This window comes from Phaethon aethereus, assembly GCF_964289735.1.
Source record: "Phaethon aethereus genome assembly, chromosome: 9".
Taxonomy (NCBI): Eukaryota; Metazoa; Chordata; class Aves; order Phaethontiformes; family Phaethontidae; genus Phaethon; species Phaethon aethereus.
Window position 1 is genome coordinate 12,168,801 of NC_138585.1, and position 24,317 is coordinate 12,193,117.

The following is a 24,317-nucleotide window of genomic DNA, read 5'->3' on the forward strand; positions in this document are numbered from 1 at the left end:
CCGACGTTTAATAAAGTTGTTACCAGAAGCCAAACAGTAAGAAAGAAAGAAAACTACATAAAAATGAAAGGTTTTTTTTTTTAAGTATGAAGCTGCTACTTTCTCTCTCAGCTCCTGAAAACAGGAGTAAGTGTGGCAAAACCCGAGAATCATGAGTGAACAGTGGGACTAAGCTTTACGTCCTTCAGTATCTTTCACAACATATTAAAGAAAGATGTATCCATTTGGTTTCTATTATATAAGGCGATTCTGTGAGTTGTGAGAATTAAGTGCTTGGATTTAGATCCATTTGTCTCTGTTTACTGCTTTGTATTGTCTGGACAAGAATAAATTATCAATATTTGATAGTTACCTGGTTTCTATTCCCAGTTCCAAAGGACAAGTGAGTGTTGTACGGAATTTTAATTCTTTGCCTTGATTCTGGAGACAAATCAGGCTCAGTCTTCATTCGAGATAGGCTAAATGGAGGCTTACTTAATTGCTATACTGCAAGAATAAATGATCTCTTCTTGAGATAATGCAGTTCTCAAGTACTGTGTTTCCCTGCCCAGAGCCTCAGCAGCTTACTCTGTAAGGGTCAGTATTTCCAGTTGCGTAAACTATTGCTATAGTGTTTTCTTCCCTTTAGGAGAAAATCTGCTACAATTATGTGGCTCGTTATTGTATGTCGAGAATTACTTTAAACTTGCTTTGATCAAATTTGACATTTGAGGTGAGAGCTATGTTGAAGGGCAAACTACAGCTAACATCATCTGAAAAGAATTGGCTTCTCAGAATAACGTTTGTTTTGAAGAGTGCAAGTGTTAACCAAAAAAGGTTTCTCTAAAGGCGATTAAAAAAAAGTGAGTCAGACTTCCACCTTGTATTAATCCTTCTAGCTCAGCTGAAGTTTAGTAAAGCTATGAACTCTGGTTCTGTGCCTTTACAGGCTGTGAACATACACTCAGGAACCAAGTAGTAAGGGGTAATGCACAATCAGTTAGTTTGCATCTGGTTTGTCATGTAACATAAAAATGCCTGGACAAAATGGCACATAATTTTAATATGAGAACGGAAACCACCTAAGTATTGATTTCTAGAAATATTCATAGAGGAAAGCGAATGGAAGACAGTGCCCTACGCAGACGCCTCCTGCCGTGCTCAAGAGGCTGTATAGCCTGATGCTGGCGTGAGCAGCTGGGCGAAAAACAGATTTCAGGAAAAATGCAGCCATGGGGACAACCAGGAGCTAGATGCTGGTGCCGTGCTGCGGCGTGCGCGCCCGATGCCTCGCTGTGGGGCGAGGCGACGCGCTCCCCCCAGGAAGACCGCGCAATCGTCTTCACAGCTGCTGCCTGGCGCGGGCCCCGGCCCCCCAAACGCTGTCGGGAGAAGGTAAAAGCGGCGCCGCGGCAGGACAGGGAGCCGCGGCCCGGCTGTGCCAGGGCGGCCTCCGCGGTCGGTCGGTCGCCACAGCCCACGGCGGCGCTCCTCCCCGCTCGCCGCCCACTCGCAGGGGGCGCCGCTAGTGGAGCCCGCGCAGCGCGCCTGGGAGCGGTTGCCCTGCCCTGCCCTGCCCGCCGGGCTGACAGCGCTGGGGGTTGCCGCCCCGCTCCCTCCGGGGCGGCAGCGGGCACCAGGGATCGCGCTGCCCCGCGCCACCGCCCCGCCCACACTCTCATGGGCCTGGCGGAGCCGGCGCCATGGCCGCCTTGTACCAGAGCGCGGACCCATCCGCCTCGGCCTCGCCGAACAAGCTCCTGGCACTGAAGGACGTGCGGCAGGTGAAGGAGGAGACCACCCTGGACGAGAAGCTCTTCCTGCTGGCCTGCGACAAAGGTACCGGCCCCGCTGCCCGGCCCGCTCCCGCCCCGCCTGCCGAGCCATCGGGGACCGGAGGCCTCAGCCGCTCGCTCTGGGGGCCGAGCCCGCCTCCGCCCGGTGGCAGCGCCCCGGCAACGGAGGTTTGGGCCGGGACTGGCGGTAAAGCCTGAGAGCGCCTGCGCCTGGCACCGGGGGCGGTGGGCCCTCACCTTGCTGCGCTGCGCGGCCGCTGCCGGGGGCACCGCGGCCTCTGGCCTCGCCTCAGCGCGCGGCTCAGGCGGCGCCCCGCGGCGAGGCCGCCCCGCTGCGGCCCCGCAGCCCACTCGCTATCCCCAGTGCCAGCGGGCGCGGGGGAAGCGGGGCGTTGGGCCAGCTCCCGCGTCTGGGGGCGTTCGTTCGATATTTCTGCGTGGTCAGAGGAGTTCGTTCGATATTTCTGCGTTTACGGTTAAAAGTGTCTGTGAGTATATAGTTGTTGTAAAATTGGGGGCTTATCTAGGCATCCCCAGAATGATTGAGGCTGCTTTCCTGTGATTTGCCCACATGGTGGTAGATGGGAAGAGATTTTCCTTTCTAAAATATACAATTTACTCTAAGGATATGCTCAGTTACCCTTTGATAAAGAAACGGTCTTCAGTCAAACTGATCTTAACGTGTCTAAAATGTTGAACTCTTAAGATAGGCATTTAATCATGTGCTGAAGGGTTATGTGTACTTTAGGACGTAAGCGTGGTTGTAGAAGCCAGTGTGTTTATACGCAGAGCTGTCTGCTGGCCATGTGTTTAGGTTAGTTTACGACCTTAGGAGTATTTCTGCGGTGACGTTAGCCAGCAGGCTTAGGAAGTTTGTGCTGGTGCTCTCTGTGTGGGATGCCTTGCTGTTAGGCTGCTGCAGCCTGCTGCTGGTGTAGGCTGTCCTGAAGATCAGACTGAGTCACAGCTTTCTAAGTATAAACAGAGGCTCAGGGATCCGAAAGGATGCACAACAAAAAATTAACAGAATATTGTCTAACAGCTGGTTTAGCACTCTTGCGGACTCTGAACATGTTCTGCTGCACGTAGAAGTATTCTACGTATACGTCTGTAAGTATTGTACACTAAGGTCTGTCTTTGTCACGGTCTTCTATGTTACCCTAGAGACAAAAATAATTCAAGCTGTTGTCTTGGCAAGAAGAATTAAGCAGAATCCCACTAAACAGGGCAGCCTGATGTGTCTATACTTCAGTCAAATAGAGAAGTGCAGCTTATGTACATCTTACTGTAGTTAGCTTTACTTGCTCATCAAACTTGCTATCATGAATTTTATAACATTGCAGCATCGTATCACACCTGCTTTCATGATATGTATGCTAAAATTTGAGATATACAGAGAAGACTAATGGGGCTTCTGCTCAAGGTGCAGACCTGTGAGTAGCACCATAAAGAGGGCTTCTCTGAGCCTATGGCTCTTTTGACAGAGAAGCCTTCTCTGATGTAGCTGAACTTGATATTTTCTGTGTCTCACAGGTTATGTATGAGCTAATGCCCCAGTTTGAAAGGCACCCATGCTTTTGTCTGTGTTTGTTTTTAGGACTGGAACTAAAGGGGTGGATTAAAGTACATGTCTTAGTACTGTCCTGAAAGAGACCTCCTGAAATAGCCTTAGTTTCCTCCCCGATGAGAGAATGCTTATTTACCTTGACTTCTTAGTTATCTGGCACATTCAGTGTCTGTTGTCAGCTGTGGAATGTTGTCTTGTTTGATGGTAGCTGGTACTTAGAACATTCACATGCTTTTATTGCTTTATAGTAATGCTAAGTGACATTCATATGTTACTTGTACAGGTGACTATTACATGGTTAAGAAACTCTTAGAGGAAAACAGCTCAGGCGAAATGAACATAAATTGTGTGGATGTGCTTGGACGAAATGCTGTTACCATAACCATTGAAAATGAAAACTTGGACATACTACAGCTCCTTTTGGATTATGGCTGCCAGGTATACAACACATAAGTTACTGAAAATCTTAAGTGTAGTCATTGATCTGTGTATCCTATTCTTTATGTATCTTTTCTGTTAATCTGTCAGAATTTGGAAGGAAATAGAATGTGTCTTTATATGCAGTTCAACTCTTTTTCCATTTAGTAATTGTCAAAGTGTTTTCTTCTCACTAATTTACTTTTCTAGTGGGATTTTTATTGGCATGGCAAATGTATAAGTAACATTTTCAATAATATTAACAAGACTGAATCTTATTTTAAATGTTATTCCTGTTGCGGAGATGATGTATACATTATCTTCAAGCAAAATAAACAGCATATAGTCAGTGTGCATCATACTAAAAAGTGTAGAATGCAGAGATCTCTTTGGCTGTGGAGTACAATTTTTAAAGTGGTAGCACAGTTAGAAAAATGCACATTCTATTAGATGATTTTAAGTTAAGGCAAGTATGCATTTCTGTGCTTTCTTGTTAAGCTTCATCTGTGCCTGATGGCAGAGGCAGTTTCATACCAGCAGTACTTCCTTAACTTTATGCAACATCTCTGGTGCTGCTGGGGGTGTTGTAGCTATGATGGCTTAAGTGTGTGAGACAGGGAAAAGTAGTGTCTTTTGTTAGGTTGTCTGATACTGGACGGGAAAAAAACAAGTTCCCGTCCCTGCATCTCCTTTTTAGTGGCTATAATAAAAGCTGCATCTTTTTCTTTTATTTTTACAGTAAAAATTTCTACTTTCTAAAATGAATAAAAAAGGAAAATGAAAAGCTGCTTATTGCAACTTAAGAGAAGTTTCAGAAGTAGTTACCAGCCCAGGAAAAAAAAAGCTTACATTGCTAGCTTTACCATAGAACTACGAGTATGGGGCTGAAGTATCCCTGAAGTTACACAGACACTTGCTTTTAATATTTTGAATAACGTGGTAAACTATCCCTTAGAACTCGATTTTTGCAAGTATCTTGCATCATCTTTGGGTGGATGTAATGGAAACATTACATGGAATGGAAAGTAATTTCTGTAATTGGTTCTTCTGCTGTTCGTGCAATGAAACAAATTGTCAGTAACGCTATGCTAACTTTTGGAATGACAACCTGAATTTGTATCCTAATCATATGTGTGGTGATCATACAGAACATTATTTTAGTACTTTAAATTAAAAAAAAAAATACAGTCCGGCTTCAGATTGACTTTTTATGTTGCTTAGGTTACTGCTGTTTTCACATATGACTTGTTTTTTTTCCTTAGTCATCGGATGCACTTTTGGTGGCTATTGACTCAGAAGTGGTGGGAGCTGTTGACATTCTCCTTAATCACCGACCAAAAAGATCCTCCAGACCAACCATTGTAGTTGAGTATCGTTATTCCTTGACTTTTGGTTGGGGAGTGGGGACTATTGCATTCTGGGTAACTGCAGTATTTAAAACAATATTCTCAAATTAAATTCTACATCTCTAAGATGATAGAATCTGGACGTTGGGGATTATTTTTATAGCCTCTTTTGTCTTAAAGGATAGAATACGTTATTTTGCTTTACCGCCTAAGAGATCCAGTGGCTTTACATGTGCCAAGTGTTAACAGATGGCTAGTTAGTCCAGAAGAGAAAAAAAAATAGAGTGGTTATAAATCTTTTCTTGTAGACTGTTCGCAAGGTAATTAGCAGCCTTTACCTATACTGGGTACATTCATGTATTGAAGCTTCGTAGACTTTTCAAGCAAATCTATAAACAAATCTTCACCTTGAAATTAATCAGTTGAAACTTGCCTTGGTAAGGACTAAGTATCAAAGAACTTTTAAAAGTTAACAAGTAGAGGTGGAGGGAGGGAAGGCATAAGACGTTGTGTAACAGAGTGTGGTACAGTCAGGATATTTTTTCTGCACTTAGTAAATATACTCACAACAATTTTTTCTAAGACTAGAGCAAAATACGCTTTTTAATGTCGTGCATGTATATTGGAGAAGGTAGGCACTGAATGTCAGGTTTTCTATGTAAATAAACCAGAAACATCTCTCTGTCCATTTTTCTTTTTCCTGTATTTATCTGAGGCGTGTTTGAATGTGGTTACAAATTTTTCCTTATTTCCATGTTATGAAACATAGGAAGATATTTTGAAGGAGAGATTCATTGTTGCACAGTCAAAAAAAACCCTTACATGTAAACACTGTAGTAGAACTATCTGTAATAAATTTAGATTCTTCCTACATTTTATTCCAGAAACTAATGGAACGCATTCAGAACCCAGAGTACTCAACAACCATGGATGTGGCACCTGTCATTTTAGCTGCCCACCGTAACAACTATGAAATTCTCACCATGCTGTTAAAGCAAGATATATCATTACCCAAACCTCATGCTGTAGGCTGTGAATGTACACTGTGTACTGCAAAGAACAAAAAAGATAGTCTGCGACATTCCAGGTAAGACTTACTGGTTATAGACAATAATAAAAAAAATTCTGTCTTAATTCTCTGGTATTGCTTGGGTCAGATTCAATATCTTCCTTTTTTCTCTTTAAGGTGAGGTTTCTGAACGGATTCCTTTAATATATTGTAGCCTTTCTTGTGAGAGATGGTAGTGCTCGGGAATGGGTTGTGCCTGAAAAGGCTGGTGGGAGACAGTGGCTTTCTTTTTCCATTTTGGTTTATACTCTTAGTCACTGTGCATATTAAGCTAAGCACCTTTCCTTTTTACCAGTTGTGTCACAAATATTCTAGCTAACTTTGGCTTGGGAGCATAGGGACTATGCAAATAAAATTCTTCTTCGGTTAGTTCATACTTGGGGCTTTTTGAGCCAGAATGAGGAGGTGGGTAATTCTGTATCCTGTTTCTAAAAGTGTTTATGTGCATGGATTGATGAATGCAAACTAAAGACTTCCACTTCCCCCCCCCCCCAGTATTTTTGAAAGTAGAACGCTTTTTAATAAAGGTTCAAATGAGGAGAGGCATTTACCAATCGTAACATTATTTTGTCTGGTTAACATGACAACATATTTGAGGGTTGAAGACAATTTAATATGTGAGATTTGGGGGTGAAAAATCACAGAGCTCAAAGATCATAAGTAGACTGCAATTACAATATACAATTAATTATTACATAATTATTCCAATATGCATCCAAATTACTAAAAAATAAGACAAGTGAAAGGATAATTGTTACTGGTATTCAGCTACTACAGGCCACATTCTGGTATCCATCTGATACCCCCATGACCTTAACTGCAGTAAGAGAAAAGGTGTCAGGGTATCCCAAGCAAACAAACAGTAGAAATGTTTGAGATAACAGCTCTTAGTTTAAACTAGAACAAATAAGAGACTTTCCTTCAGTGTTCATGAGTCGCTGGTTTTGCAAGAAGAAAACATCCCTTCAGATGCTTTCCCTGATTTTTTTTTTAATTGTATTGCACATAAAAGCTTCCTACTGGTTTTAAATTAGTTTGTTAAAATAGAAAATTGCCTTAAATGCGTTACTTCTCTCTCTTATTTCCACTTGAAGAACCATAAAAGCTACTGTATAACACTTAAAATGTCAAAATTTTACCAATACCGTTACCTTAACTGATGGCCTTCTGCTGATGGACTGGTAAAAAGGGAAGTAGTGAGGAAGAGGGGAACCAGTTTTGCCAATTTTTCATACTTAGAATAATATGGATTCTAAGTATGTGAAGGACAGTATTTTCCATGAGATATCACATTTAATGCTTGTAGTGCCTGATTTTAAGAAACCCGATTGTTTTGTCTTTCAGTTGATTGTCCTATGCAAACTTCTGGAATAGGTTCTGATTTGAAACTGCTAATCAGATGAGACATCTTCATTTTTCTTGCTATGCTTTTGTCACAGGTTTCGTCTTGACATTTATCGGTGTTTGGCAAGCCCTGCTTTAATAATGTTGACAGAGGAGGATCCAATCCTGCGAGCTTTTGAACTTAGTGCAGACTTGAAAGAATTAAGCCTTGTTGAGGTTGAATTCAGGTAGGAATTGAAAACAGGAACAAACTTCATTAGCAGTCATTTTGACAATTTAAATAGTTTAAATCCTTCCAGGTGTAGACAGTTCAATGTGTATAGTTGCACCTGTAGTTCAAATTTCAGCTCTACCCTGGAAAAATAAATAGAAATGATGCTAAATGCTGGCTTATTTCAAGGTCACATATCTATTAATCATATTAATATCTCGTTAGTACCCTGCACTTTTTTTCCCCCTACATCAGGGTAGAAGTGTGCAACACCTTGTTTATACTGACGTGGCTCATGTTGGGAGTTGTTTCAGCTGTTGTTTCCTAATTTTGCTCCTTATATTATAAGACTCTGAAAAGTGCCTGTGTGTGTATATAGATAAAATATGCATATGTGTATAGAAGGTTTTGTGCTGAAAATGTCCTGTCTAATGAACAAATGCTCAGTACAATTTTATTTTTAAACTATGCAGGTTTCTACCATTTTGAAACTTAACAGCACAAAAGCTTTCCAAGAAGGTGAAAGCAAATGTTTGTATGGGGTAAAATTGTACTTTCCTAAACAATATAGGAATTTTTTGTTTTTCTAGCAGATTGTTTTTCTTAATAAGAGTTCAACTGTTGCATTTTTGTGATACAACTTGGCACTGAAACGGACTGTGTGCCATATGAGACAAGAAGATCATGTGGTTTCTTTTCTTGTGTTTATTATATTAACAAATAATACTCAGTGAATAGACTTTAATTTTCAGATGACAGGAATAAAGCAAAACCCAAAACCAACTTGCCTTCCAAGTGGAAAGTCCAAATGATGACTTACCAGTGCCATATTTTGTGACTACTACACTTTCTCATCTCCTGGAAAAAATTCTAAGCTTTAACTCTTTATATGGAACTCATAAGAATTTGTATACTGTAAGTCTGTTTCTCAATTCTTCTCTGTCTAGTGGACTTGCAAACTAAACTGAAGTGTAATTGTCATGTTACATGGCGAAACCTACTCAGAGTTGTCTTCGGAATACTTGGACCATGACATCTGACTGTTGGGTTTGTTTTTTTTTTTTCATTTGTCTTAGCATAACATACAATCCCAACCAAAAATGGATAGTTAATGATCTGATGGAAAATATGTGAGCAGTGTAATAGTACGTACTGTTTCTATGTCTTTCAGAAATGATTATGAGGAGCTAGCTCAACAGTGCAAAACCTTTGCTAAAGATTTGCTTGCACAAGCGCGGAATTCACGGGAGCTGGAAGTTATTCTGAATCACACATCTAGTGATGAACATGTAGACAAGCGAGGATTGTTGGAAGAGAGGATGAACTTAAGCCGCTTAAAACTTGCAATCAAGTATAATCAAAAAGAGGTTTGTCTTTGCAGTAATTTTATAGGTTTTGCATGTCATATTTTGCTAGTAATTAATTTAATTTGTTGTTCTGCCTCTAGACATAGAAGTGGAAATATATTTGCAAGAGTTACAGAAGACATGGTAATACACAGAACATCTGCATGCGAAACAGGGAAATGATATTGCAAGATACTGAGTGTTTCTTCAGTATTTACTCTGGAGAAGAATGTAATATTTTCTGTATTGGAGTATAGAACTACTGCTCTTATGAACAGCTCTGGTAGTGGTAACTATTTGTTCAGATCCTCATTAAATCCTTACCTAGGGAAGCATGGATCCTTCGGTGCCATCCATGATTTATCATCTTCTCACTTGTCATTAGCTATTCAGCTTTGGCTAGGGCCTTCTCCGTGCTGTTCAGTAATTATGTTAGACCTATGCTGGTATAACTTAATAGTGCCTCTGTTCCAGAACAATAGCGCCTTCTTATACCATCAATATGGAATTTATTTCATGCAGTAGGTCATTGTTGTCTTTGTCTGTTGCCAAATTATAACTCTAGTTTTGCTGTACTAGAAGGCAAATGGGCATTTGTGGGATTCTGGTACTGATTTGAAACTGCTAATCAGATGAGACATCTTCATTTTTCTTGCTATGCTTTTGTCACAGGTTTCGTGAGACAAGGACCAGAGACATAGAGAAAGTTCCTTTCCCATGCAAAATCCATTTTCAGTTAGCATTTCCAAAGGGCATTATAATTCCGTCTGTTCTACATATCTAGGCTTAAACTGCTTGTGAAACTGTTGAAATACATAGTGTTTAAAAGGCATAAACCATAGTTATGGAATGTTCTAGAACTGGCTTTACACGTTTCTGGTATGAGTTAAACAAGCATACTGAACTATTTCAGATGTTGTTCTGGTTTTGAGCGTAGCTTTTTACTACAGTGATTGGAGAATAACAACATTTTTTGTGTGGTGTGAGGAAGGTATCTTTGCAGAATGTTTTATTCCTGGCAAGTTTACTATAGAGACAGTTTTTTGTCATGCTTTCTAAAATGTGGTGATAGTATCAAGGTTCTTTTTATTGATTTTTTTTTTTTTTTTTTTTTAATGAAATGACAAACCATCCTCTAGTAATTCTTTTGTAACTCCATGCAAATAAGCACCTGAAATTTTAAACTACCTTTGCATAATCTACATAACCTTCAGACCAAAATGATCTGCTTTTGAGGGACTGGTACAATATAGCTTACTCTGATTTAAAATTAACCCTGCTGAATATAGCCATAATGATGCTAAAAACGGATATCTATAAAACTGCTTGGCCACTTTAGTCCTCACCTTACAAGGTGTTGTGTTTTACAATGTGGATACTATTTTGCAATAACGGTATCTTATTTTTCATGTAAGATCACTGTATTTTATAATAACAGACAATGAAGCTGTTTGAGGTATGATGTTATTTATATGCTAGGTTTCTAAATAATTAGAAATCAAAACTCATTCTTAACCTGAAAACCGTTAAAAGTCTCGTATGTATAATTCATGTGTAGTTGCTGGCTTCAGAAAGAAATTAAAATAATAGCTGCTTATAATCATAATGGGTCCATAGCACTTTTGTTCTCTTATGAGAGAATTGTTTCAACTTAATATTTTTGCCTTTTCCTGTTCATTGGTGACCACACATAGTTGGAAGATGAATTTTAATAATGTAAATTAGTAATCTGTATTAAGAAACCTAAGACTGATTTCTTTCTTACTTCTTTTTTTTTTTTTTTTTTCTCCCCCCAGTTTGTTGCTCAGTCTAACTGCCAGCAGTTTCTAAACACTGTATGGTTTGGACAGATGGCAGGCTATCGACGCAAGCACACATGCAAGAAAATTTTGACTGTTTTGATGGTTGGCATTTTCTGGCCAGTTCTATCCCTGTGTTACTTGTTAGCCCCTAAATCTCGAGTAGGTCGAATAATTCACACTCCTTTTATGAAGTTTATTATTCATGGAGCTTCGTATTTCACATTTCTGTTATTACTTAATTTGTACTCCCTTGTCTACAATGAGAATAAGAAGAATACAATGGGACCAGCCCTTGAGAGAATAGACTATCTTCTGATAATATGGCTAATTGGTAGGTATGATTTGAGTAGATTGGATGACAATTGCTGATGTTGATTGAACAATAATGATTTGTACTACCTTCTATGAAGTTAGCATGTTACTCATTGCTTGACCGAAGCTTACTCTTTGGAGGATAGTGTTACAGGAAAAAAACAAACACACACATTTTGAGGAATGGATGTGAAGTGTTAGAACAATTTCTAATTATCATAGAAAGTGAAGTAGGATGTAACGGAATAGGAATGTGAACTTTTCTCCAGAAGGACTGGTAGCATTCAGAGTGATGCAAGTGAGATTCAGTTATGCAATAACAAACTAATGTAAAAGTTGTGTATTTTCCCAGACATTTCAAACTCCTGATCAAAAAAAAAAAAAAAGAAACAAAACAACTGAAGGCAAAGCAGGTGTGTGTTTCTCAGATTAATTGTTTTGTGACGGATAGGAGCCTGTTATCAACTAGTTTTCCTTGGTACTACGTTGAGGAATAAAATTAATTCAGACATCACTTTAGATTTTTTTCCAATAATTTTTCATGAATAGGTAGTAGTATTTATTATGTAGGTGATTTAATCATCGTGAGTTAAACTTATTTTTGGTTTTTCATCAGCCAACAGTCCACGAACTTTATAATTTCTTACACCTCTCTTCTACAAGAAGTATTTGGACAACACTCTTAGATATATGGTTTTAATATTTAGGTTGCACTGTGTGGTCAGTAGTTGGACTTGATGATCTGTATGGGTCCCTTCTAAATCAGGATATTCTGTGGTTCTATGAGTTCTGTAAAAAAGCTGTAGGAATAATCTGAGCTTCTTAATTACTTGTGTGTCTGTGTATGGAATTATGCTAGAATCTAAATATTACTTTGAAAATCTAGCTAAGGTTTTTATGTAATCATAAAGTAGATTAAAAGTATTTGTGCATTGTATGCAATTTAACTATAATTTTTCTGGATTGTAAATCGTTGGAGTAAGCATGCAGTTACAGTCATAAAGTCAATTCCTGCTTAGTTTTAATTTCTATTTCAATATGCTCTAACTAGATAGAACAGGAGGGTTCTGTACACTTGTGTTGGACTAATCCAACTTTAAACAGTGGCCAAAATTTAGAGTTCTGCAAAATCTCTTTCATCATTGTAAATGTGAAATTTTTACAGCATTCTACTCAGCTCAGGGGGAGGACTTTGAATATATACAAAATTGCCTGTTTAGTGGTACATCAACAATAAGTAACAACTCAGTCTTTCATGACCAATTCTGTTATGCTGTTTTGAAAAGTAATTAATGATGCAATTTGTACTTGTTGCAGAGTTGGCATATTGTTTAAAGAAAAAAGTGTATGTTTATGTATGCGTACGTATGCATGCCTACTCCATCTTAGTCTAATAAATTGAAGGTGTGTGTTTACCTCATCCTTGTTTTAAAGCACAGAAACAAGTGTTACTTTTCCATTTAATAACTTTCCATTTCTGTATGTCATTGTCACCAATTATCGTAACTGTACCTGAACAGATGCATGTTAATTCTGGTTGATGCAGTAGAGGGAGCACAGGTATAATTTGTGTTGAGTACTTACGAACTTTTGTTTTGGTTGGAAATCCATAAAACCTTTTAAGGTGTTTTTGGTTGGTTGGTGTGTGTTTACTTTTACATTAAAGTTTGGTAGATAAATTCATGGGAACTTACACCTTAACGTAAGGGAATTAGATACGTATCTTGTGGTTGACATATGTAAAAATCATGGATACAGTAGGAAACACCACAGTTTTTATCTAAGTAGTTGTGAGTGGGGTTTTTGTTATTTTAGGCTGGGGTTTTTTGTAATGGTGATTCCTTTCATTGTTTAGGTATAGTAAAACTATTGAATAGTTCATGCAGATTTTGGAAATACCCAGTACCCGCCACACAAATGCATGCAGGTCTTTAAAGAAACTTGGAAGCCTCAAATGTAGAGTACAAATCAGTGTTACAGACTCCTCCTTTGTTTTGAGATTCAGTATCTTGATTTTAGAAATTCTTTTGTTCCATCAAATCTAACGCTGGCAGAAAGAGTTTCATTAGGTGGTCTTGGAAATTTTAATGAAAGGCTATAGAAACATATTATTTTCTTCATACAGTATTTTAACATGTGGATTTCAGATAGGATTGAAAAATGACCTATAAGTAACATAAATCATTAAAATCAGGTTATTTTTCACATTATTGTATCTTAAGATTTTTTAAATAGTAATTGCATTTAGAGCTTAAATGCGTATTTTGTAATCACATATTGTACTTTCCTTACAAATATTCAGTAAGTTGAAAAAGAATGTATTTAGAAAATGTGTGACAAAATCAACTGCAATAAAAAGAACGAAGTAACAAGGATTTGCCTACATTATCATCTCCCATAGTCCTATTAAAATACTTCCTAAAAATCAATGTCAAAATGGTCACAGCAGAATTTCTAACACTTACAAGTTTTGTGTTCTGTTAGATTTAACTTTCAAGATCATGGAGTCATTCTCTTTTCTGTGGTATTGAGCCTAAATGATACAAGTGTCTTCCCCAGCAAAATAAAGCAACAGAACTCAAATTCTTGTGTAAGTAACACACAAGATCAATATATAATAAGATCAATTACAGCATCTTCTACTTCTCCAACTCTTTTTACTGATGCTGTAACAAATGTAGTGTAAAATACATGGTGATCATATGGAAGGGCACAGAGGTTCTGGTTTAGAAATATTTTATTCATCACCAGGAAGAATAGACATTTATGTAAGTCTTTTAATGAACTGTGCGCAGCACACTTTTTGTTTTATTATCCTTCCAACATTGCTGTAAAGCTGACTGAACAAATAATCATGCATAAGTACCTGGTTTGGTTTTGTCTTTTTTTTCTATTCACTTGATCTTGTTCTTACTGGGCCAAAGTTTTGGAGAAGTTGTAAAGTCCTAAAAGCTGAACCAAGTCTAACGGTTTTTACCTGCCATTTATACACATGCTGCTTTTCTTCTTGTCCTAAATATAGTAGCATACATCTGAAGTATTAAAAAAAAATTAAATAACTGATTATTCATAGAAATCAAAGGTGCCATTATGTTTCATCTAACAGTTCTTGCAAGTTTTATAATAATGTCAAGTCTGTAACAGACATTCAGTTAGTGTAATTCTTAGCGACTGAATTTTTCTGTACAACCACACATGGTTACAATGGTAAAATTCAGTTTGCTGTAAAGATCCTGAGTATTTAAGTGTATGTTGCTCTAATTCTGATTTTTGCAATATTAAGTCATGGTCTCTTTTCTCTCCTAATGTTATTTAATACCAGTTAGGGTAGGAAGAGTTTCTGCTATTTCAGTAACAGTTACTGAGCTGTTTATTCTTAAAAAAAACATTTTGTGATACCTACATACTTCCAAAAAATATCTGATGCTTTATATATCAATGTAATGCTTTCTATAGTGCTTTTGGAAAAAGGTGAATACTTTTCATTCAGAAAAAGCATTTGTATTCTAGCCCTCTACCTTTAAACTTGACCTTTTCCTGTCCAGTTTTTCTCCTATTCATTTGCTCTCATGCCCTTTTTTATTGGAGAGTGCCTGCTGTAATTTGAAAGTGGGCTTGAAAAGTTTAAACATCTTGTTGCCTGTGGTTAATGCTTGTAATCCAATGCAATGCTTTTAGTAAATTTACTTATTTCTTTAACTTTGCTAAACTATCATTTAAAAAAGCCAATCAAAAGTGCTTTGGTTGTAAAAGAATATCCACTCAGTGCAATGGCTTGACTTCCCTGGCTTTATTTTTTTCCTGCAGGAATGGTGTGGTCAGATGTTAAAAGACTCTGGTATGATGGTTTAGAAGACTTTTTAGAAGAATCCCGTAATCAGCTTAGTTTTGTTATGAATTCCCTGTATTTGGCTACTTTTGCTCTCAAAGTAGTTGCCCATAACAAGGTGAGCACCCAACTTCATAGCTACAAAACTCCACTCTTTACTGACTGGGCAAATAGTACATTGCTGCAAAATATGTGAAGATATGTTATGTGTGGTATGTTAGTGGTAGTATGTTGTAGTCAAATGTACTACATGAGTAATAGTCTACTATGTGGATACAGTTTAGGTTTCTGAGTTAAGTGTTCTATGTGCTATAGGCCGTGTAGTTGTCAAGATCTCTGGTCTTGTTGTATCTTAGGCTTGAAAGAGTAGTTGATGAGGCAAATGGGAGTTAGAAGACACATCAAGACATGTCCAAGTACTTGGGGACCCCAAACAGAGCTACTGTCTTGTAAGAATTGGCTGGTCTTCCAAATGGCTTGATTTTCCTTTGGGGAATTCTCCCCATGTACCTCATCTGATCTGGCATTTGAGCTCACACAATTCCATAGATCAGTACTATGCAGAAAGCTAACAGTTCTTTGTGTTTAGATTGCCCAATGCTTTTTTTGTTACAGGAGGTTTTATTTAGCTTTTTATTACATATGCTTGAACATCATAAATGGTTGTAGTTGGGGTTTTTTAAATTGTTTTTGGTTTGGTAGGGGGTTGGGGGTTTTTTTTGTAGTAAGGGAAAAAGCCTCAAGACCATAGAGCAGCCTTGTCTTTTTTCTGTGAAAAGCCATCTGGATTTGATTGAAGATAAAAGCTTTGAAAATGATCATTCCTATTCTGTTGCACGTGGTGTTAGCCGTACAGCATATGCCAAGCTGCCAGACCAATTGAATATGAATGTTTTAGCAACATTCAAGCCAGTGCAGTAGCACCACTATTTTGTATTGCAAACTGTGAGTTGGCAGCCGTCTGGCAGCTGGGAGGGAAATAAACTGGTCCAGTTCCTCCCAACTTGGTGTTTGGCTCATTTCCCTATCCTTGCATTGATTCAGAGGCTGGTAATTATTTGGAAAGGAAAGCTCCATTTCTTGGAAAAAATAGAGAGAGAATGCCATGTTGGGCTGCCTTCCCCATCATTTGCTTTGCAACCAGCACATGTCTGTAGTAGTAGTTCCTTTGCTGAGGTAAGACCCCTTTGCTGCTAGTTTAAGTTGTAACACTTTTGAAGATGCAGGACTCCTGTCCTATGTAACAGGCACGTGATCGCTTTTTTGCCACTTTCATATTGCAGAATTTATAGTTTATAAATTATTTAGAAAACCAAATAAAAATGTTTGGTTTACATCTTAGATCCCTATTATTGGCACTGAAGCTGTAAGAAATAAAGTCTCTGTAGCAGAAGGATTTGTACGCATGCAATTGCAATGTATAAAAACATGTTTATCCCTGTTTCTTGCCATCTTTGTGCCGCACACTTTCAGGCAAGGTATTTTAAAGCAGCTTTGAGTTCTTAAGTTTTTTATTGTCCATTTTGAGACAGCAAAAGCTGGTAATAAAAATGCTGAATTGTTTTCAGCCGAGCCGAAAGTTGGGGATCTGTGGATATTCTGTGAATAGTTGAAGAGTACCTAGTGGATATACTTTAAGGGTGTGTTTACACCAACAGTTTACTTATGACTTCCCTTCCCTGTAGTCATTCATAAAATCCATTTAAGGAACCCCATGTCCTAAGTCTTTCTAAATCTTTCTAAAGCTGGTTAAGACCAGCTGTCACCACATTGCAATTGCATGTGTACATTAGTTTTCTTTGCAGCATTTTAATGTTGGTTTTGATTGAGGCCTATTACACTAGAAAATGCACATATTTATAAAGCTCACAGGTCCCTGTTTCAACAAACCACGCAAAACAGAGTAGAAAGGAAAGAAAACAGAGGAATAAATGGTTTGCTGAGCAAATGAGCGGCAGAGTTAGGTGCTGCATTTAAATCATCTGATTTCTGACTCCCTCTGGAATTACTTTTTAAATTACTTTTTCTAAAAAGAGTGAGATATCTGAAAGAGGTGAGCCATCTATGAATCGTATGTGTTAATTTCTTGTATGCAGTTGCCTGTTTTGGAGGCAGAAGCAGGAAGCAGTGCATGGGTGCATTTCTGTATTTATAATGTCAGTGATGTCAGTTTGTCCTTTTTATATTGCAGTTTCATGATTATGCTGAAAGGAAGGACTGGGATGCATTCCATCCTACCCTAGTGGCAGAAGGTCTTTTTGCTTTTGCTAATGTTCTTAGTTATCTACGGCTCTTCTTCATGTACACAACCAGCTCTATTCTGGGACCACTCCAGGTGAATATCATTACTACTTGAGAAAATACTAAACTTGATCTTAAGTTGCTATTAAGATTCTTACTGAAAAGAGAAAAAGAAGAAATTCAAGTCAGAAAGTAAAAAGTAGAAAGAAATCACATTGCATTGAAATTTTGGGTTTTTAATCTCTCACGTAAAACATACCGATTTAGATGGAAAAAGGTAAGACAAAGAATGGAAGAACTAGTGTAGTTCACTTTCTTATAATATTTTTTCCATGATAACCGTACCTATACTGTCTTTTCATTTTCATTTGTTGTTAGTTTAACATACTGCATATGTGTCTGCAGTTTGAAAACTGTAAGGATCAGGCTCTTCCTGTAAAGCTCTATGCAAATTATCATCCTAACAACTTTTCTCTAAAAGACAGAATAGATGTGTATAGAATGAGATGTGTAGCAAGGAAGAGTAATCAAAAGCCTTTCTGTTTATGTCTGTGATCTCACGGAAGTTGCACATGGAGTTGAATTGTGCAAATTGCTTTGGTTAGAAAAATATAAATCTCTCAAGAGCATTGAAATAGTCATCAATTTATAGCTAGTTATAAGAAGGGAGAACATGTTTCTTCTTACTTGGATTTTGCTGGAGCCTTCCAGTGAGTAATAATGACAGTAAAACCCACATTTTACTTATGTAATACATTTAATTCAGTCATCCAGAGATGATGGGGGGAAGCATTAGCAGTCTTGTGTTGTAACACTGGGACAGTAGAGACCACAAGTGTTTCTAAGCTAAAATAAATTTTTTCACTTAAAGTTGGGATTTAACCTGGTTTTGTGCGAAGAATTTAATTTTCTTCTCCTGATTTGAAAGCAGACATGGAGTTTTCTACTGAGTTTATGCCATGTAGTGGGTTTTTTGTTAGGTGTGTTTTTGTTTTTTTTTTTTAAGTACAGACCCTCTCATCTTCGTCTTGATGCTATTCATCGTAATAAACTTCAGATAAACTGGGCGGACCTGAAGGTGCAATATGACACTATACAGAAGGGCTAGTACCTTTGGGTACAGGGAAGGGAACCTGGACTATTAAGACGTACAGTTAGGATGCAGTTGCCCCCCTCAACCCATTTTAGATTAAAAGGAGGAAGAAAACTTCCTTCTAAAAAAAATGCTGTGAGTGGAAGTCATCTGTTAATTCCACTAGCAACATTTTTTTCCCTTCTGTGGTTTTTCTGTTCAGCTTGAGTCCTCAGCACTGACTGATTTTGTTACTTTGCCAGTGAAAAGCCCTCACAAACTAAAGCACCTGTTGTTAAAAGCACATCTTACTGAAAAAAGCTTCGCGTAGGTATGCTTCCAGCTTCTCGGGCCTCGCTTCCTGGGAGATTTATGACAACAAATCAGATCAGACAAGTCACTGCTTTCTTGTACTGATGCTTTTTTTAAAAAAATATATTTATTTCTCCCAATAGTGATAGGATTTAGTTAATATAGCTGGTTGTCAACATCGTCACTGGGTTTGCACATGTCTGTTGAATGAAAAGACACCTGGAATAAATAGGGGAATCATCCAGTGATTATACTGTTGGAATTTGTCCTAATAGGTCAAATCAATGCTTTGTTCTCTCTCCTAATGAACGGGACTACTTTTAAGAGCTTTGTGGCATGAGGATAATCTGAAAGGATCCTGCAAGAAACATTATCACTATTAAGCATAAAGGCAGAATAAATATTTGGGAGCAGCATTTTTTTTAACTCTTGCTCTCCAACTAGAGGTATACCAAAGGAGGTTCTGAAGTAAATAAAAATAATTTTGGCTCAGATCACTAGGTCTTGTATCAAGGCTTTAGGATCTAGCAGAAAATATCCAGCTTGAAGGTTCAGCTCGTTTTAATGAATTGGAGTACTTAATCTCGCTGCACAAATAATTATCTTTTAGAATATCTTTGTTTCATGAAGAATAGTCCTTTAAAAATAGAAATAATCGCTTGTTAAATTGTTCTTTTTTAAATCATCTTAAAAAGCACTTTAAAAAGAATATTCTTAGTTCTTGTAACCAGCTTCATATTATTGGAAGATGCCTGGTTCTCCTCTCAGGGTTTTGTTTGTTTGTTTTACTTCTAGGCCTTTTCTCTCTAGCTGTGACTGTGTTGCTGTTAATTATTTTTATATTTTTTCTTTTATAGATTTTTTAAATGGAAATGTACTTGGATACTTTGAAAAAAATACTAAAGTCTTGATGTTGCAGTAAGCATTAGGCTTGTTATACAAATTGATTGAACACTGAAGTCTCTCCGCATTTTAAAGAGATTCACTGTTTAATGTGCATATTTATTTATGTACTAGATCTTTCACAAGCTTTTTATTAGGAGGCTATATTATGAAATTTTCCAAGTAAATAAAAACAGTCAACAGTCACCCCATTCAGTGGCACACTGAAGCTTATGTTATTACTGTTGGCCAGTACAGCTTGTGCAACAACTCTTACAGTATTTTCTGAAAGTAGGTCACAAAGTTCAAATGGTGGTAATCAAATATGGCATGGAAACCCAAGGCAGGGGGGAGGAAAGGCAGCTACTATGTTCTCTTGGCTATTAAGAGTTATTTTTAAGCATTCAGTTGCTTTACTTGTTGATTAATAAAACCTATTTTAACACAAATTTGTAAGGTGTTTTTTTATTATTAACAGAAGGTAGAATTTCCCTACATTAGTAATTAGATTTCAAATGCTAAGAAATTCTAAATACTTAGAAAGGAATAGAATGAATATATGAAGTAAGCAACTGGTATTGGGATGTGTTATTACACTCTATTCCAAACAAAACAGTTTTGGGTTGTTTGTACTTTTTGTGCATTCCTGTTTCATCTGCTTTGTCTCTCTCTTGCTTGCAGTTAAATGGTAAATGTTTTGTTGTTGGCTGGGGGATTTTTTCTCTTTAAAAGGATAGGTGTGATGAAACAGTATGATGGGGATTACATTCATCCTCTGACAAAACAATATAATTACTGCGTAGCTCTGCCTACAATTGCAGATTCTCCGTGACTGTGGCAAACTGTGCAAAGAATCAGAATCTGCTGTGCGACAGGGGCACTGAGTGAGTGGAACGCAGTGCCAGCAGCATGGGAGGGAGCAGGAGCTGGCCGTTCATCACCCAGTAAACCTGTGCTTGCAAAACGTGACCAGTGATACAATTCTGGACTATGATTTGGCGTACATTGTGATTCATACAGGATTAGGCTTTCTACGCACTGATTTACATAGAGGATTAGATTTACCCGATCCCATTTTATATATTGGCATTCTTTGTACTAGTATATTGTTCTCCGAAGAAGTTTGTAGGAAGAGTAATTTAAATGCTGTAAACAGTTTATGCTGTGTCTGTGTAAAAAATTTGTGCTTAGGACAAAAGCAAGTCAAGGTCTACTCTGCATTGGAAAAATGCATGAGCATGATTTTTTTTTTTTTTTTTAAAGATGCTGTATTTCTACTCTTGTAAGCTTCTGTACAGGATATTTTGAAATGGAAGTGAATAATCTGAATTTAGTGTCATATCTTCTATACTTTAGATCCTTCAATTTTTATGTGCTTAAACACCTACAGATTGTGTATATTTAAAATCTTCCATAAAACATACAGTGAATTAATTCTGTGTTCTGCAGATGGACTTTGGTATACTACTTTTTGATTAGTGATGAATTACGATTCCAAATATTTTGATTGATTCATTGTCCTTATTAAGTGTTTTCTTAACTTTCTATGATAGTATTTATGTTCAAATGCATTTCATTTACTGCTTTTATCTATCCTTATTACACGTTATTTTTTATTTGTAATACCAATGGTACATACTATTACTTATGGTTAATTGAGAGATACGAACTTGCCAGGTGATGTTAAAACTACTTAAATTTTCTTTTAATATCTAGAATTTTTCACCTAAAAATGGTACAAGGGTACCTCCTGATTTTGAGGTCTGTTTAGCATCTTAAATTTTAAATTAAACGTTTAAAATGTAGATACTTTTTTCTTGATTAGAAAAGGAGATTTTCTTGATTAGTCTGAAGGAGAGAATACAAACAAAAATAACTACATGTTTTACTAAAATTGGAAATCTATTTCACAGATTTCAATGGGACAGATGCTACAGGATTTTGGAAAATTTCTGGGCATGTTTCTTCTTGTCTTGTTCTCGTTCACAATTGGATTGACACAACTTTATGATAAAGGATTTACTGTAAATGAAGAAAAGGACTGTGCAGGGATTTTCTGTGAACAACAGAGCAACGACACATTCCATTCGTGAGTTTGATATCTATAAAATGGCTCTATTGTTCTAGACCTTAGCTAGTAATTAAACAAACTGGAATTTTTCACTGAATTTGAATTAAGTAAACTCACTTTTGGTGTTTGCCTTACCTAACCGATTTTTTTTCTTGCTTTTGTAGGTTCATTGGCACATGTTTTGCTCTGTTCTGGTATATATTCTCCCTGGCACATGTCGCAATCTTTGTCACACGTTTTAGCTATGGTGAAGAATTACAGTCTTTTGTGGGTGCTGTTATTGTTGGTACCTACAATGTGGTGGTTGTGATAGTATTAACTAAACTCCTTGTGGCAATGCTTCATAAAAGTTTTCAGCTCATAGCAGTAAGTGGTTTCTGATTAATGACCAGTAATTGCTATCTGTCTCTCTTGATTTTTATACAAATTTCTTCCTACCATGTGTAGACTAATCTACAGACCTCCATGGCTGAGCTTTGTCTCTGAGCTCACAAGGGGCATCTCTCCTTCAAATACAAACTTTTTATTTACTTTGATCAAAATAAAATGGGTACTTTGCATGTTGAACATATGCAGGGCTTTGGCCCTCCTGGAATTGAAGACTTGCTTGATACAATGGCTGTTCAAGTCAAGATGCTATTCTTGATAAGGTGTGGTGCTTGGGCATTTGATAGGGGGTTTATACCTTCATAGCTGAATTTTGTATTTACGCTAGAGTATATAGTGGAGAGAACTGTTTTTATTTTAATTATTTATATTGGTATATTAAAACAAATTTATTAAGATACTATATAATCAAAGCTAAATAACAGTCAGTTTTTAAGAAATGAGAAAACAAAACTTATGAAATAACCTGTTAGTATTTTTGCTTCTGATCTCTGTTAATGTTTCTGATGCTTTAGAATCATGAAGATAAGGAATGGAAGTTTGCTCGTGCCAAGCTTTGGCTTAGCTACTTTGATGACAAATGCACGCTACCTCCACCTTTCAATGTTATTCCCTCTCCCAAGACTATCTGTTATCTTTTCAACAGTCTCAGTAAATGGATCTGCTCTCATACATCAAGTGGCAAAGTGAAACGTCAGAACAGCCTAAAGGTAAGAAACGATTGGGAAAGCTGTAGGCTCTGAAGCTGGAAAGGTGCTGCTTTCTAAAATCAATCAGCAGATTGCTGCATGAAGCTGCCTGTTACATGGTGAGTGCTACTAAGATAAATAGGAACTATAGAATAATGTGTTGTGTCCAAATATAAATAAGTAAGTGTTACTTATTCCTACTTAAGTAAGATTCTATCAACTTTCAGTTTGGGGAATTTCCACCCCCTTCCCTCCAACCTCCAATTGCTCTGGAAATAGTCTGGAAAAAAATACTTCAATTGATTGAAAACTCATAGAAACCTCAAGGAAATATGTGCTAATCTCAAAAATGAGTGAGGTTAGAGTATTCTTTGGGGAAGGTAATTGGTTTTAAACATATTACAGAAGTCTCAAAATAAATAACCAGAAAGGATCACTGAAGCCCCTTATTGTTGGGGGAGGGATTGTTTTTTTGGTTTTGGGGGTTTTTTTGTTAAATAGATGTTTTTATTTTACGCTGTAATTTTGCATACTGACTTTGCATCTTCTTGCTGACAAAAATAGCAGTAAGTAAATTCAAAGACTTTATAGAATACACACTGAGAAACATTCAGGATTATGGAACTCCTAATTGCTCATAGGACGATTACCAAGCCAAGCAGATTTAAAATTTTCAGATTGGCTGGCACAGCACATTAAAATTTAATTTAAATTTTGCTGGCAATTTACATATATTGTACATTTGTGCACATCAGGATCTATCTGTAAAATAGCTGTTAATTAGTTCCTGTTTATTCTCTGTGTAATTGTATACAGTCCTTAGGGTTCAAAAATCACTTCTCCATAGTAAATGTGTAATGTTTGTTTAAAGGAATGGAGAAATCTGAAGCAAAAGAGAGATGAGAATTATCAAAAGGTGATGTGTTGCTTAGTCCACCGTTACTTGACTTCGATGAGACAGAAGATGCAAAGCACGGATCAGGCAACTGTGGAAAACCTAAATGAACTGCGGCAAGACTTGTCAAAATTCCGAAATGAAATGAGAGACCTGCTTGGCTTTCGAACTTCTAAATATGCTATGTTTTATCCAAGAAACTAAGGCCTAACTTTTCAACCAAAAGTGTGTATTTTTAGATACCTATAGGTGAAAGTGTTGACCTATTTCTGTTGCCAGACCAAATAGAAAGAGATTATTGCACAACAATAAATTTGAAAATGCGTTTGCATGAGTTGCAGCCAGATGCAGAAGTGGTGGAAATAAATGCAACAAAAACAAGTAATTTTCTTAAGCTCTTAATCTTAGCGTATATATAAAATTTGTATATAGGAGGTTTTTTATTGTTCCTCAGACTGTGGCTGTCACGTGTCAGAGCTTCATAACTAGCACAATGTGTTTATTTCTTCTATTTTTGCTGTTTGTTCCTTTTTGATACTTGTTTTTCAAGTTGTGGGAGAAGAAGATAGGCTTTTTAAAACAAAAATCTAGCCTACGTTTATTTTTAATAAAAGAGTCAGATATAGACTAATAGAACATTTCCAGCACAGTTGGAAATTATGTTTGACTGTAGGTTACAGTGCATGTGAAGACTGTATGGCTCTGAAAGAGGCAGTTCTAGTGCCAAGTTTTGTATGTTAACATTGACTG

At 37.2% G+C, this 24,317-nt stretch overlaps 1 protein-coding gene across 1 annotated transcript; it reads left to right on the plus strand.

Moving 5' to 3' along the window:
* Positions 1-1,682: 1,682 nt before the first annotated feature.
* TRPC1 (transient receptor potential cation channel subfamily C member 1) lies at positions 1,683-23,771 on the plus strand (the record flags this gene model as incomplete). Its single annotated transcript, XM_082003595.1, has 13 exons — positions 1,683-1,818; positions 3,626-3,780; positions 5,022-5,123; positions 5,990-6,192; positions 7,614-7,745; positions 8,901-9,096; positions 10,872-11,208; positions 14,997-15,136; positions 17,210-17,353; positions 21,439-21,614; positions 21,761-21,962; positions 22,499-22,693; positions 23,544-23,771. 13 exons carry the CDS (start codon positions 1,683-1,685, stop codon positions 23,769-23,771), a joined length of 2,346 nt encoding a protein of 781 aa, XP_081859721.1.
* Between the last annotated feature and the right edge of the window lie 546 nt (positions 23,772-24,317).